Raw genomic sequence first — 14,508 nt, 5'->3', positions numbered from 1 at the left:
AAAATGTGGTAATTCTGATTATATACATGTATAGTCTTAGAATGGAAACCTGCTCATTAGTAGCAAGGGATCTTTTATATGCACCATCCAACAGACAAGATAGCACATACCACAGCCTTTGATATACCAGTTGTGGTGCACTAACTGGAAACAGCCCAATGGGCCACTGACGGGGATCGATCCTAGACTGACCACGCATCAGGCGAGTGCTTTACCACTGGGCCATACCTTCCCCCCTCCCAATGTATTAAAACTCCTTTGGGTTGAAACAGATACTGGGATCTGAACCCAGAACCTATCATTCTTAAACATGATGACCTATGATGACCTAACTACTGCCCTATGAAGAAAGGACTCACTCAAAAGGATAAGAGAAGGTGTAGCTGACTTCGCCCTTCGTAATGTTGCAGGGTACTGTGAAGTCCACATTGGTACTGAAGCTGGTAGTCGTGGCAAACGCAAAGATTGAGATAATCTGAAAAACAAGAAAAAACATTTTAATACATCGCTCACACAGATCTTCTAACAGAGTCCTAACTAATGCAGGGCAGCATGAGGGGCTAGTTAGCCCGTTTTCACAAATATTTAATAAAAAACACCTCATTAGTTTTTAAGTTTCCTTTCTGTTTAACTAGAAGTAATCAAAACCTTTATTACTGTACCAACAATCTTGATCCTTTTCCCAACTGCCTGCACTCAGTGTGAGTTTATGTTTAGTAATGCCATGATTTCAAATGACTGTTCAGTGGAAAGTTAGTTAATCTGTGTTTTGTTCAATGACACCACTAGAGCACATTGATTATTAATCATCGGCTATTGGGTGTCAAACATATGGTCATTTTGACACAGTCTTAGAGAGGAAACCCACTACATTTTACCATTAGTAACAAGGGATCTTTTTTTATGCATCATCCCACATACAGGACAGAACAGCACATACCACAGCTTTTGATATACCAGTAGTGGTGCACTGGCTGGAATGAGAAATAGCCCAATGGGGATTGATCCTAGACTGACCACGGATCTAACGAGCACTTAACACTGGGCTACGTCCAGCACCTGCCATGATTTGAAATGTCTGTTTAGTGGAATTACATAATTTACAATCACAGACAGGATGATGTGTTTGGAGGTGCTTCACAGTTTGGCTTTCATTTTTATTTGGTTATGGACAGAGAACATACTGAATTTAGAAGTTCTTTCTTACAAAGACAGCACACACAACATGTTTTGATACAACAGGTTGGGATAGACAATAACCTAATAGGAGGGAGGAAAGGAGTGACAGCAGAATTCATCACACCTCACAGAAGCACTCTACCACCAACCTATATCACATCCTTGAAACATTCTACACAGATTTATATAGCCAACTTTCGTAATTTGCATCATCAGCATTCAGTACGGCCCATGTAAAATCTGAAGTACAATCAATTTAAAGTCTGCATTTTTGTAGTTCTACCAATGTATATTATTATAAGTTGATATCATGGCGTACCAACTTTTAATTGCTTCCGATGCTCCTGTGTACATATACGTGTATTATACATTTGAATAAGCCATGCATGTGCCAGCATAGTTTTTAATAAAATGACAAGTACAGCTCTGAACTTTCTTCATATACGGAAACCTCCTGATATCGACTGTTCTCAACTTATTTTGATCCCTGCACATTAGGCAACCTATAGTCTGTCCATTTTTATCATTTCAACTTATGCTTTCATGCTTATATCCAGTACACACTGTCCTGGGCACACACCTCAGCTTTCTGTGCTGTCTGTCCAGGACAGCAAGTTAGTGGTTAGTTGTTAGTGGTTAGTGAGAGACAAGGCGGTGTAGTGGTTTTACACCTACCCACTGAGTCATTAAAACTTGATTTGGGTGGGACCCAGTACTGGGCTGTGAACCCTGTACCTACCAGCCTTAGTCTGATGGCTTAACCACGACACCACCGAGACCGGTAGTATGTCCAAATAACCAGGTATAACCTCCATGCCACAATTTCATTAGTGACCCACTTCATTAAGCAGTCAAGTGAGACATTAATTGAGCATTGTTTGTGCCTAACGTTTAGCTGGAGTATCAGCGAACGGAACGGCAATCAAATCTGGCCAATTGGCAGGAGCCTTTTAGACCTGAGGGAAATTTGTTTGAAAGGGAAGCCCATAACACTCTGTTGGCGGTGAATCGCAAGCTAAGACTTGCTGTGCCCAAAGATTATTTATTATATTGCTCGTCTTCTAACACAGCAGCTGTATGGTAAGAGCATTAATAAATCCTCAAAGTAATTTGTCAAGAAATATGTATTACTCAAATTAAAAAAAAAAAATCATTCACATTTAATTTTTTTATTATTTTTTTTTTATTTTTTTTTTTTAAATTAAAAAGATAAACATTTTGTGTAATACAGTTAGTGGAACTTCTTAAATGACAGAACAAAGCTAATATCATGGCCTTTGATATATATTGGGTGCAGGATTTAGCTCAATCTGTTGAGTGCTCGCTTGGGTTTTTTTTCTCTCATTCCAACCAGTGGTCAAAGGCTGTGGTATGTGCTTTTCTATCTGTGGGAAAGTGCATATAAAAGAACCTTGTTCCATTAGAACAAATGTAGCAGGTTACCTCTAAAAACGAGTCACAATGACCAAATGTTTGACATCCAATAGCCAATGATTAATTATTCAGCAAGAAGAGGTGGTTGAAACCCCGACACCCCCACCCTGCACTTGACTGTACCACTGAGCTACATCTCACTTTCTAAACAGACAGGTTTGTTTGTTTGTTTGTTTGTTTGTTTGTTCTATGACATCTCGGGGGGCGGGATATAGCCCAGTGATAAAGCGGTCGCTTGATGCACGGTCGGTGTGGGATCAGACCTGTCAACCCTCCCGGATTCCGTGGGAGTCTCCCGGTATTTGATCAAATCTCCCCTCACCTGCGCAGGAGACAATTTCTTCTGTTAAATGACATTTTTGTAAGCATAAAAAAAAAAAATGGATCCCGTTTTGCCAAAATAACATAAGGGAAGTAACTCATTCTCATTTGGAAAATGTCGACTACTTTCGGTTTCCGAGAATGTAACAGGCCGAATTGTCCCGAATGTTTAACCTTTGCCGAAGTAGGACTTGTGGGATATTTATATTGTTAAAAAAGCACATGGAGTTTATAAAATGACGTGTTATAATGTTTGTTGTCATCGTAATGGCTACGAAGCGTGTTGCCGATAATTCAACAGGCTGTGTATTGACATTCAGTGTTGCCATATATAAAACTATCCAATTTAGTTCTAATAACACCTCTGAATTGTAAAATGTCTTCCCACTAGATTACATAATGCAACTATAAGGAATCCTAAGTGCCAGACTCTGGCCCAGAGTTGACAGCGCCAATACACACGATGCATGTTAAAATCACATGTCACAGAAAGACAACGAAAAGACCAATTAGCTATATAAACATACTTGTGTCAGTTAATTTTGTATGTTTGCGCAGTAAAATGTTGGTAACAAGGGTACACTTTAAGAAATTATTTTTGTATTATATTAATTTATAAGATTTATATAAATTTGTCTTAGGTACTTAGCTACACTAACCACAAATGATGATGTAACGTAATCTGTAAGGCTGTAAGTGTAATACCGTAAATGTACTAAATAATTTTTTAATTTCTTGTTCCTGTTCTTAATTTTTTTGGATAAAAGAGTTATTTAAAAAAAAAATATATGTATTAAATCATAATAATATTTAAACTTTTAAAAATTAATAATATATATATATTTTTTTTTTTTTTTTTTTTTTAAATGCCAAGATCTAAGGTTAACAAGTATATATGACATTATGTAGTGTTCATATAACTTATTGTAATATATATTTTTTTTAAATCTTGCGATTTTGGGTTAAATTGTGTTAATTTAAAAAAAATCTCCTGCTTTTTCAACACACACCTCCTGCTTGCTCTTGACTAAAGGTTGACAGGTCTGTGTGGGATCGATCCCCTTTGGTGGGCCCATTGGGCTATTTCTCACACACCTCCTGCTTGCTCTTGACTAAAGGTTGACAGGTCTGTGTGGGAACGATCCCCTTTGGTGGGCCCATTGGGCTATTTCTCACACACCTCCTGCTTGCTCTTGACTAAAGGTTGACAGGTCTGTGTGGGATCGATCCCCTTTGGTGGGCCCATTGGGCTATTTCTCATTCCAGCCAGTGTAAAATGACACGGTTGTGGTATGTGCTATTCTGTCTGTGGGATGGTGTCTATAAAAGACCCCTTGCTACTAATGGACAAATGTAGCGTGTTTCTTTTCTAAGACTATATGTCATAATTACCAAATGTTTGACATCCAACGGCCGGAAATTAATAAATCAATGTGTTCTAGTGGTGTCATTAAACAAAACTAAACTTGTTCTACGACACCTCAGCACACTAATTAGCGAGTGCTGTAGTGTCAGGTGTCACTGTCAACACGTGTTTTAGGAAGCTTCTTAATGCCGGCTGGATGAACGGCGATACATTATATTCCGTATCACAAAATGAATGAAGCCTTTGACAGCCGTCCCATCAAATGCTCACTCGAAATCAATACCACATCATACAGGGTTCCACAATTCTTACTCAGTGTCCAATTCAATTCTTTTTTATCAGATGTTTATGAGACCCAGACAATTAAATACAGCTCTACTGCAGTATTCTGGCGTCACACCGGAGATAACTGACAGGTTATACAGCAACGCGGCCTCCCACTCCATCAAACTGCTTTTCAATTAGTGTCCGTCAAATATTTCTCAAACTGACAGTTATTCACCGAGTGCTCGACTGTATCTCCCATTCTACCAGATACATGTGGCAATATCGGTTTAACCAAGCTCGAAATATTGCCTTAATTTCCGTCTGACAGCATATCCATAACACGTATGTGTGTACTGGCTTAGAACAAATGTGTTTAGACACAGAAATTACATCTGGTAGGAGCAGTTTATGTAAAGCTAATGAGAAAAAAAACCCTGGAAATAAAGACAGATAATCACGGACCTGCCTTCACTATATTAATCAAAACTAAACAATCACTTGATAATGATGGGATTTGTGTGTGGAGTCACAAAAAGGAAGCATTAATAGAAAGAACAAAGTAGGATTTTATACATCTATAATATTCTCATAATAAAAGAACAGAATGATGCTTTTATTTGGTGGTTATCTTGTTTACTCTTTTAACTCGAACCAATACGTCAGGTTTATGGATATAAAAAGGTAACAAGCAAATTTCATGATCAGCAAATTACATTTGACAGATTAATTACAAAAGGGCCTAGCATAGATGTCTAATTTGAATAAATTTTACTTCAAAACTTAATGAACAGTCCGACGATTGAAATGAATGTTAAAGGGCTTGGTTTACTGTCATACAGACCAATCACATGCAACTATTGATTACTTGGACATAGTTAATACTGAAAACATTTCAGAAAGGGATGGTAAAAGGCGTTTATTTCTATAATAGGGACCAATCATGTGTAACTGTTCATTGCAGAAGGTTTTTTTTTCTAATTGTGGAGACAAATGTCACAACTACCATGTACTTTTGAAGACACTGAACAGCTGGAGACGTATTCACGAAAAGATGTAAAGTTACATCTACGACTAGCACTTACGTCTGCCGTAAATTTACGTTTACGTGCAAGAAGCACCTTATTCTCAAAGACAGTCGTAAAGGTAAACGTAACTTAGCTGGACGTAAATCTATGATTTAACTCTCTCACCGGAGAAATTAAAAAACCCATTACAAACTATGGTTTCCGGGTAAATAACAAATGCGCAAAACACAATTTCGAACGGCGAACCATAGCATTTTGGTATTGATGAGGATCCGCATTTTTGTACGAACTTTAGGATATTCTTAAAAAGGAAAAGATAACTCAGGAGAAATGTGGTCGAGTTTAAAACATCCGTTCGATCACAAAAAAAAAAAAAAAGTTAAATCCGTGGAAATGCTGCCATTTTCCGCAAATAATAGTATATAACGGGGATTCTGCTTGATTTATTATATGTACATGACTTACGTGCAGCATTAGTTGTAACCAGAGGCACTCTTACATTTACATCCAACGTTGTTTTGTGAATATCTCTTCAGTCATAGATTTACGTTTACGTGTAAAACTAGACTTACAATGTTTTGTGAATATGGGTCTTGGTGATTGAGATGTATTAACCATTTCAGTTTAACAATATCCACATTCAAACACTCTGTTGACACACACCCCAGCTATCTATATCATGTTCAAGACAGGTTAACGGCTAATTGCTAGTTGCTAGTTGTTAGTTGCTAGTTGTTAGTTGTTGGTGAGAGAAAAGTCAGTGTAGTAGTTAATGACATAAAATATCGGCTTTATACTGTGAAAGTAAGAATGGGAAAAAAATTCATTTCGCCTGATCAGGATACTCTGCTAGTATATGTTTATGACTTTGCATTATAATTGCCCAATAGAAACAGTGGCTGCAGGATAAACAAACATCAAGGGATTCCATACTACAGCCATGTATCTCTGGATGACAATGCAAACAAAGAGTAAGCTCAGTAAAATACTTTGGTCTTAATTGCATGTCCATCTTGATTACCCGGTCAGCTAGGACCCCCACATTATCCTCTGCATCTGCCCTAGGCAGATCCATCACCAGGGACAGGAAATATATTCACAATTAAGATCGAATCACTGCTTTCGTGTTTTGCTCGGACAAAAACACTGGCAGGAAAATGGTTCCATAAATCAAACAATTTGTAAACAGGAGCACCAAAAGGGATGGATTTACCCAGCAATCACACAAACCATTGATCATACAAATGGACAACAAATAAATTGTCCGGCTCAACTGCTCCGAAACACTGATCGTGTTTGACCAGGCCCGCCAATACACATCAATTATTGTGCCCGTATTATCTAACGTACACTTCTAGCCCATGTTCATCAAACATTTTCTTCGCCAGATCAATGGGGGCTAATTGAAGAAGTGGCCTTCCATATCGCTTACAGAACACGGTACATTGTTCTTGACGTCTTATAGACGGGTGAAGGATGGATTCCAAGAAAGTTCATTTCTGATACCAGTAATGAGCAGGTTTAGAAAGAAAAGAAAGAAATTTTTTGTTCAGTTACACCTCAGAACATTCTAAAACAATGGTTAATTGGTTGCTGTAATATAATATGATTATTTTAAAACTTAGACAAGAAAATCAGCAGCTGCCACATGTCATAAATCTCCAACCCTGTGATTTTTGTTTTTAACTCATGACTATTTTTCAAAGCAAAATCTTGAGACAATTAATCTATTTGAAATGCCTGATTGTTTTTGTTTTGTTTTTTGGTTTGTTTTTTAAAAAACACCTAAATATCTTGAAAAATGGATTATACACGTACATGAGAAACAATAATTTCAAAACCCACTGATGAAAAGTCGACAACCATGACAAGTGGACCTCATATCAAACATGTAGCTAGTATTTGGTTAAATGATCAGTGTTCTTGTGCATGACATCTCAATTTGTAAGTCCACTGTTAAGATCATCAAACATTTTTGTTTAGAGAAAACCAGCATTTAATTAAAGCATGACCTGCAGCCCATGGCCATCTAACCTATTGAAAATATGACACTTGCTACAGACATACTAAGAGCATCAAGGGATCTTTCCAAAAGACAGGACAGCACATGCCATGATTTTGATACATCAGCTGTAGAGCACTGGTCAGGTGACCTCTGATGACCCCTGTCCTACAGAGTTAAGTACCTGACACCTGTGATGGATTCAACATACAAGTCATCTGACACCAATAGGTCGGGCCTGATGTAGTCCAGTGGTAAACTTTCACCTGATACATCAGCTGTAGAGCACTGGTCAGGTGACCTCTGATGACCCCTGTCCTACAGAGTTAAGTACCTGACACCTGTGATGGATTCAACATACAAGTCATCTGACACCAATAGGTCAGGCCTGATGTAGTCCAGTGGTAAACTTTCACCTGATGCAGTCAGTCCACGATTGGCTTCTATTGGTGGACCCTTTGGGTTATTTCACGTTCCAGCCAGTGCTCCACAACCGATGTAACAAAGCCAGTGATTTGTACTGTTCTGTCTGTGAGATGGTGCATATAAAAGATCCCTAACTGAAAAAGAATAGCCCAAGACTTGGTGCCAATGGGTTTCCTCTCATAACCATATGTCCAACGCCATATAACCATAAACAAAAATGTGTTGAGTGCGTCATTAAATAAAACATTTCTTTCTTTCTAACACCAACACACATTCACGTTTTTATTCTTTTTTCCACTGTTGTCAAGTTGCTAAATTTCTCCTGATTTATATGCTTGTAAGCAAACAGACTAATCCTAATTTTTTCTCGAGGAACTGAAGTAAAAACAAGTGATATTTTATTCAACTGAAAGCTTTTCCCTGATGGGACATTCCCAACATGCAAATACATGCCTCTTATCACATCAAGTACTGTATATCTTCGCCTATAAGTAGAATTTTTTTCACCCAAAAATTATTTTATAACTTGGGAGGTCGACTTACAAGAGGGTAAAAAATTTCACCAAAAAATATTACTGTTTTGGGGATTATTTTACAAGTTTTATTGTTGAAGTATGCCATGTATTTATACTCAAATATGTTAATTTGACACATTTATTTTTTATAACCTATTTTTTTTTGCATTAGAATGGTTTTGGTTATGCGAAAAGGCGTACGATCTCACTCACATGCCAAGACAACAGTCAATTGGTTATTTTTAACAGTCATCTCTAATAGTAAAAATGTAAACAATACTAACTACCTGTTGCCTGAGTTTATTTTGAAATCTGGTCACTGGCATTAATGGTTGTTCAAACAATGTTTTGGCGGTGATTAACTTCATGAATATTACTGAGCTTTCCCTTATAGGTAGTACTATACCAAATAACTTCCGGCTGGGTCAAAGTTCGAGGTGCACCGAACTTTTGATAGAGAAGTGAACACCACAAGTCCTGTGATTGGTTATAAATGTGAGTGTGTTGGTTGTAAAAAATAATAGTTTCATCTGGGTAAAATAAATGTGCAATTTTATTTCATCTAGTACCAATGTGTCAAGTAGCCTTGTGCTTGAAACATGTATGGGGTACCTGTAAAAAAAAGTACTCAAATTTTTTGCGAAACTAGGGTAGTCATAGACGCTACCCGTTATCTCAGAAACGAGCAGCTTGACCCCCATTTTTTTCTGATTCACTTTAAGTGTAAGGGGTGGTAGTATTTATATCCGTGGCGTTTATGTCGGTTGATACGTTGCAGGTAGGAGTTTTAGCCGTATATGTTACTATTGTCGTCTATGGGATTTCATTTGGTAGTATACACCCTAAAATAGACTGATCTCTGCAGTTCACCATCTAGAGCAATAGGGACACACATCATTTGGTACAAAAACCAGTGTACTTTCCAGAGTTATCCTCCTTACATGTATTAATATGGCGGCAAAACGTGATACTTTCAGTTTTATCGTAGTGATCTGTTGTCAGTGTTTATAAATAAAGTTGTTGTCTGTGCACAAAACCATCTGTACGGTACTATACAGTAACAGTCAAACAGCTTTCACTCTCTACTAAGGGAATATTTCGTTTTGATGCTATGTAATAATGATAGTTTGATTGGAATAGTCTGATTATATTGCGATGTACAAAACGTGAAAACCGAAGTTTGTAAAATAATTTTCTTTTGTTCAAATATTATTGTTCTCATGTGCTGAAAATAAGAAATATTTCAATATTTATAAGTAGTTTTTCATGGGTCGACTTATAAACGGGTCAATAAAAAAATATGTTTTCAGGGCTTGAAATTAGGGACTCGACTTATAGTCGAGATCGACTTACAGGCGAAGATATACGGTACATGCAATGAATTTGGGCATTTTTTAATTTAGGATTCTGCTGCAATCGTAAAAATTAAGTAAAATAGATATTTCAGGATTCAACCTCATAATCTTATGATTCCATCCTGAGGAAGCATGCAATCCAGCTAAATCTGCAGTCTGAAGTATATAATATTAAAATCAACCAAGCAATCAATTTTATACTGGCTGAATAAGAATTGGTTTTGCATTTGAATTGTTAAAGGGAGGGACAATTAAGGCATTTGACCTGGTATGCATATTCAACAATATATAATGCACATTATTGCTTAATATCAATAAGTATAATCATATAGCTAATTAATAAAACGGTTAAATGTGATGGCTATTATATATAACGGGCGCAGCCATTTTGTATCATCCCAGTGAATACGCCCTCTGGCGAGCTGGTGGTTATGTAACATCAGGAATTAGTCTTCGAACCGAAGAAACAAAACATACCTGATTTTTGCGGATGCATCGCAATATTCTGTAATAATAGTCTTCCCAGTAAGCCAGCAACAATTATATATTATTTTTAATACAAAATAAACCACCATTGTCAAAGTGTTGAAATAACTGTATTATGTTTTGTACATAAATTAACCCACGTACTGAAATAATAATCGGAGTGTTTTCTTAGTTAATTGGTCTTTTCTTTCCGTGGCCTGTACCTGTGGTTCCTGATTGGCAGATGTATATTTAGACGGTCCCCAGACACTGTGTCTAGACACACTAAAAAGACGTGCCTCTTTTATTAAGATCACAGGGTATTGTGTGTTAACTGCACGGACACCCCTCTAATCGTAATCGATCAGCCGTCCTGCTTTATTACTGTAAGTAATTCTGTAAAACCCTTGATTAAGTAGACTTTCCCATCTAAAATCACAAAACTGACCAATTACGTAGCCCAAGAGAAAAGAAAACTATCACTTGGGTATCGTGAGTGGTCGTTTTTGCTTGAACGTAGCATACCAATAGGCCTAATAATATGCTTTTTTTTTATTTGGATTTTTTTAAAAAGAAAAATACTCTAACTCCATTTCGTTCTATTGATGCAAATTGAAATATATTTAGTTAAATAGTTTATTATACTATCAAGTCATTTATGTTGTTTTACAAGTCAGGTTGATGAAAGCGAAGCGCCTTGTCGTAAATCAGAGCATTTGTTTACACTGTGCATAGAGGAGATGGACGGAGCCGATGTCACTTCGTCCCAAGCTATACCACCGGACGTCACAAAAATTAAACAAAATGGCTGCCCCGTTAGCAGGAATAATCATAGTTTTTTATTAACTTTAAAATTATATGTTTTTCATTTGTTAAAGTGTCAGTATGTGTTGGTGGTCCGGGAATGCATCTTTCCAACACATAAAGCTCTTGTTTGAGTTTACTCTACCTTTAAGCAAATAAAATTGCTTTGATTGATAAAATAATTTTGCATGAACAGTACAATTTACAAGTATATGCAAATTACTTTATACTATTAATTTATAGCGAGTATTGGATAAACTGCACTGGTAATTAATTAAAATGGAAATTTTAATACTAGCATGTGTTTTTTAATAAATGTTTGAGAAATATTAGTTCCTTTAAGGATGAATTTTTATCCTTTTTGCCCCCCCCCCCCCCCCCCCAAATCTTCAGAGGAAAACTCAGTACATTTTCATCATCAGCAAGGGAACTATTATATGTGTTTTCTCACAGACAGAATAGTCATGGTGCAGTTGGTTGAGATTTGGGGGGGGGGGGGGGGAGAGAGAGAAGAGACGAGTCTGCAAGGAGGTTCAATTCTGTGATTCAAGCACCTCAGACGAGCACTCTACCGACTGAATACCTCCCCAGCCGAATTGTAATTAACCGTGGTACCATAAAGAGGATTTTCCATTTTGACTGAAGTAAATTCCCCTCTGACTGAATGTTGAGGATGTCATCAGTGTGAGTATTCTGCCGCAGACACGTCTTTTGTACTCCGCACACAACAGATTTATGATCATTTACTGCAGTATCTAGCTGCCTGCATCCATAATTATACCGGGGGAATCTCTTAATGTTGTCCAGACCTTGGCTTCCCCCAACTATATTAGTTCCGACCGACTTGACAGAAATCCTTGTTCACTGTTCTGTAGGGATGGACTAATGTGGTGGAAAAACACAAAAAAATAAATTGCGTATTTTTTTCAATCCACACCACATAACATACTTGGACGTTAGGTCTGAGAGCTGTTAGTTTTCACAATGAGGTTGATGCGAGTGGGGCATCAGTGGTAAATTGCTGCAAGCTGATTAAACTTCCACTCCGTGATGAAACCTTTCACTGGCAATTTGAAATCTGTACAGTAAACAGACTTACTCATTCCATGTACATTCTTTCTTCAAACATACCATTCATGACTGTATGAAAAAAACAATACAATAAAAACAAATTGGGGAAATGTCCTGACCACTGTCCAATACTGGAGGTTGTAATTTTCAAAGAGTATGATGATCCCTACTTCAGCAACATGTTATTGGCAGGTTATATATTTGTATATCTGATTGAAAATGTTCTGAAGATAAGAGTAAACCTGCTGTCGCCAGATATTCTACCAGAAAGCTGCAAAGGACACAAGATATAGACAGTTACATCAGAGATTGTGATACAACACATATTGGGAACTGGCTGTAAAGGGGAAAACCTATCAAGTTGATCAGGTGACCACCTCATGCAGTGCTCTACCACTGTGTGATACACCACACATTGGGAACTGGCTGTAAGGGGGAAAACCTATCAAGTTGATCAGGTGACCACTTCATGCAAGTGCTCTACCACTGTGTAATATAACACACATTGGGAACTGGCTGTAAGGGGGAAAACCTATCAAGTTGATCAGGTGACCACCTCATGCAAGTGCTCTACCACTGTGTAATATAACACACATTGGGAACTGGCTGTAAAGGGGAAAACCTATCAAGTTGATCAGGTGACCACTTCATGCAAGTGCTCTACCACTGTGTAATATAACACACATTGGGAACTGGCTGTAAGGGGGAAAACCTATCAAGTTGATCAGGTGACCACTTCATGCAAGTGCTCTACCACTGTGTAATATAACACACATTGGGAACTGGCTGTAAAGGGGAAAACCTATCAAGTTGATCAGGTGACCACTTCATGCAAGTGCTCTACCACTGTGTAATATAACACACATTGGGAACTGGCTGTAAGGGGGAAAACCTATCAAGTTGATCAGGTGACCACTTCATGCAAGTGCTCTACCACTGTGTAATATAACACACATTGGGAACTGGCTGTAAAGGGGAAAACCTATCAAGTTGATCAGGTGACCACCTCATGCAAGTGCTCTACCACTGTGTAATATAACACACATTGGGAACTGGCTGTAAAGGGGAAAACCTATCAAGTTGATCAGGTGACCACTTCATGCAGTGCTCTACCACTGTGTGATATAACACACATTGGGAACTGGCTGTAAAGGGGAAAACCTATCAAGTTGATCAGGTGACCACCTCATGCAAGTGCTCTACCACTGTGTAATATAACACACATTGGGAACTGGCTGTAAAGGGGAAAACCTATCAAGTTGATCAGGTGACCACCTCATGCAAGTGCTCTACCACTGTGTGATATAACACACATTGGGAACTGGCTGTAAAAGGGAAAACCTATCAAGTTGATCAGGTGACCACTTCATGCAGTGCTCTACCACTGTGTGATATACCACACATTGGGAACTGGCTGTAAAGGGGAAAACCTATCAAGTTGATCAGGTGACCACCTCATGCAAGTGCTCTACCATTGTGTAATATAACACACATTGGGAACTGGCTGTAAAGGGGAAAACCTATCAAGTTGATCAGGTGACCACTTCATGCAAGTGCTCTACCACTGTGTAATATAACACACATTGGGAACTGGCTGTAAGGGGGAAAACCTATCAAGTTGATCAGGTGACCACTTCATGCAAGTGCTCTACCACTGTGTAATATAACACACATTGGGAACTGGCTGTAAAGGGGAAAACCTATCAAGTTGATCAGGTGACCACCTCATGCAGTGCTCTACCAGACATTGGGAACCGACTGTAAGGGGAAAAACCTGTCGAGTTGATCATGTGACCACCTCATGCAAGTGTTCTACCACTGTGTAACACATATGGCTCTATCTACATAACATTTTAAACACTGATTTCATTACCTCTTCATACATGCAGTTAAGACTGTATGATTTACACATTTATTATCTTTTGGTTACCAACATCATTACTAACTTCACCCTTACAAGTTAAATTAGTGCTGCCAGGAAATGTAATCAATTATCTTACAAAGATATGAAAGGGTTCTCAAAAAAAAAAAAAAATCTTATTATAGAAAAGTAGAAAAGTGGATCTTGCACAAAATTGATATTCACCATCTTCAAACAGTTTTCTTGGACCTAGAAGCTACGTTTATGTGCATTAGATTCTGAACACAATTCCATGAGTAATTTCCCGGCTGCCTACAAGGCATATGTTAATCCACCAGTCTAGTGTAATGTGGTACAGGGAGATAGGTCTAAATCAAGTTTTAATTTCCTCCCACCTCTTGGGTGTATCTCAGCTAG

General features: G+C 37.9%; 1 protein-coding gene across 2 annotated transcripts in view; it reads right to left on the bottom strand.

Annotated features, from left to right (window-relative positions):
- The window catches only part of LOC121367441 (synaptophysin-like), a 121,668-nt gene that overhangs the window by 23,269 nt on the left and 83,891 nt on the right, over positions 1-14,508 (bottom strand). For both annotated transcript variants that reach the window (XM_041491618.1, XM_041491617.1), the window contains exon 3: positions 360-475. In XM_041491618.1, the coding sequence (XP_041347552.1) occupies positions 360-475 (116 nt within the window). The remainder of the gene's footprint in view (positions 1-359; positions 476-14,508) is intronic.

Source organism: Gigantopelta aegis, chromosome 3 (genome assembly GCF_016097555.1).
Source record: "Gigantopelta aegis isolate Gae_Host chromosome 3, Gae_host_genome, whole genome shotgun sequence".
NCBI classification, from domain to species: domain Eukaryota; kingdom Metazoa; phylum Mollusca; class Gastropoda; order Neomphalida; family Peltospiridae; genus Gigantopelta; species Gigantopelta aegis.
Note: the sequence above shows the minus strand (reverse complement) of the source record. Positions and strands in the feature narration are given on the sequence as shown.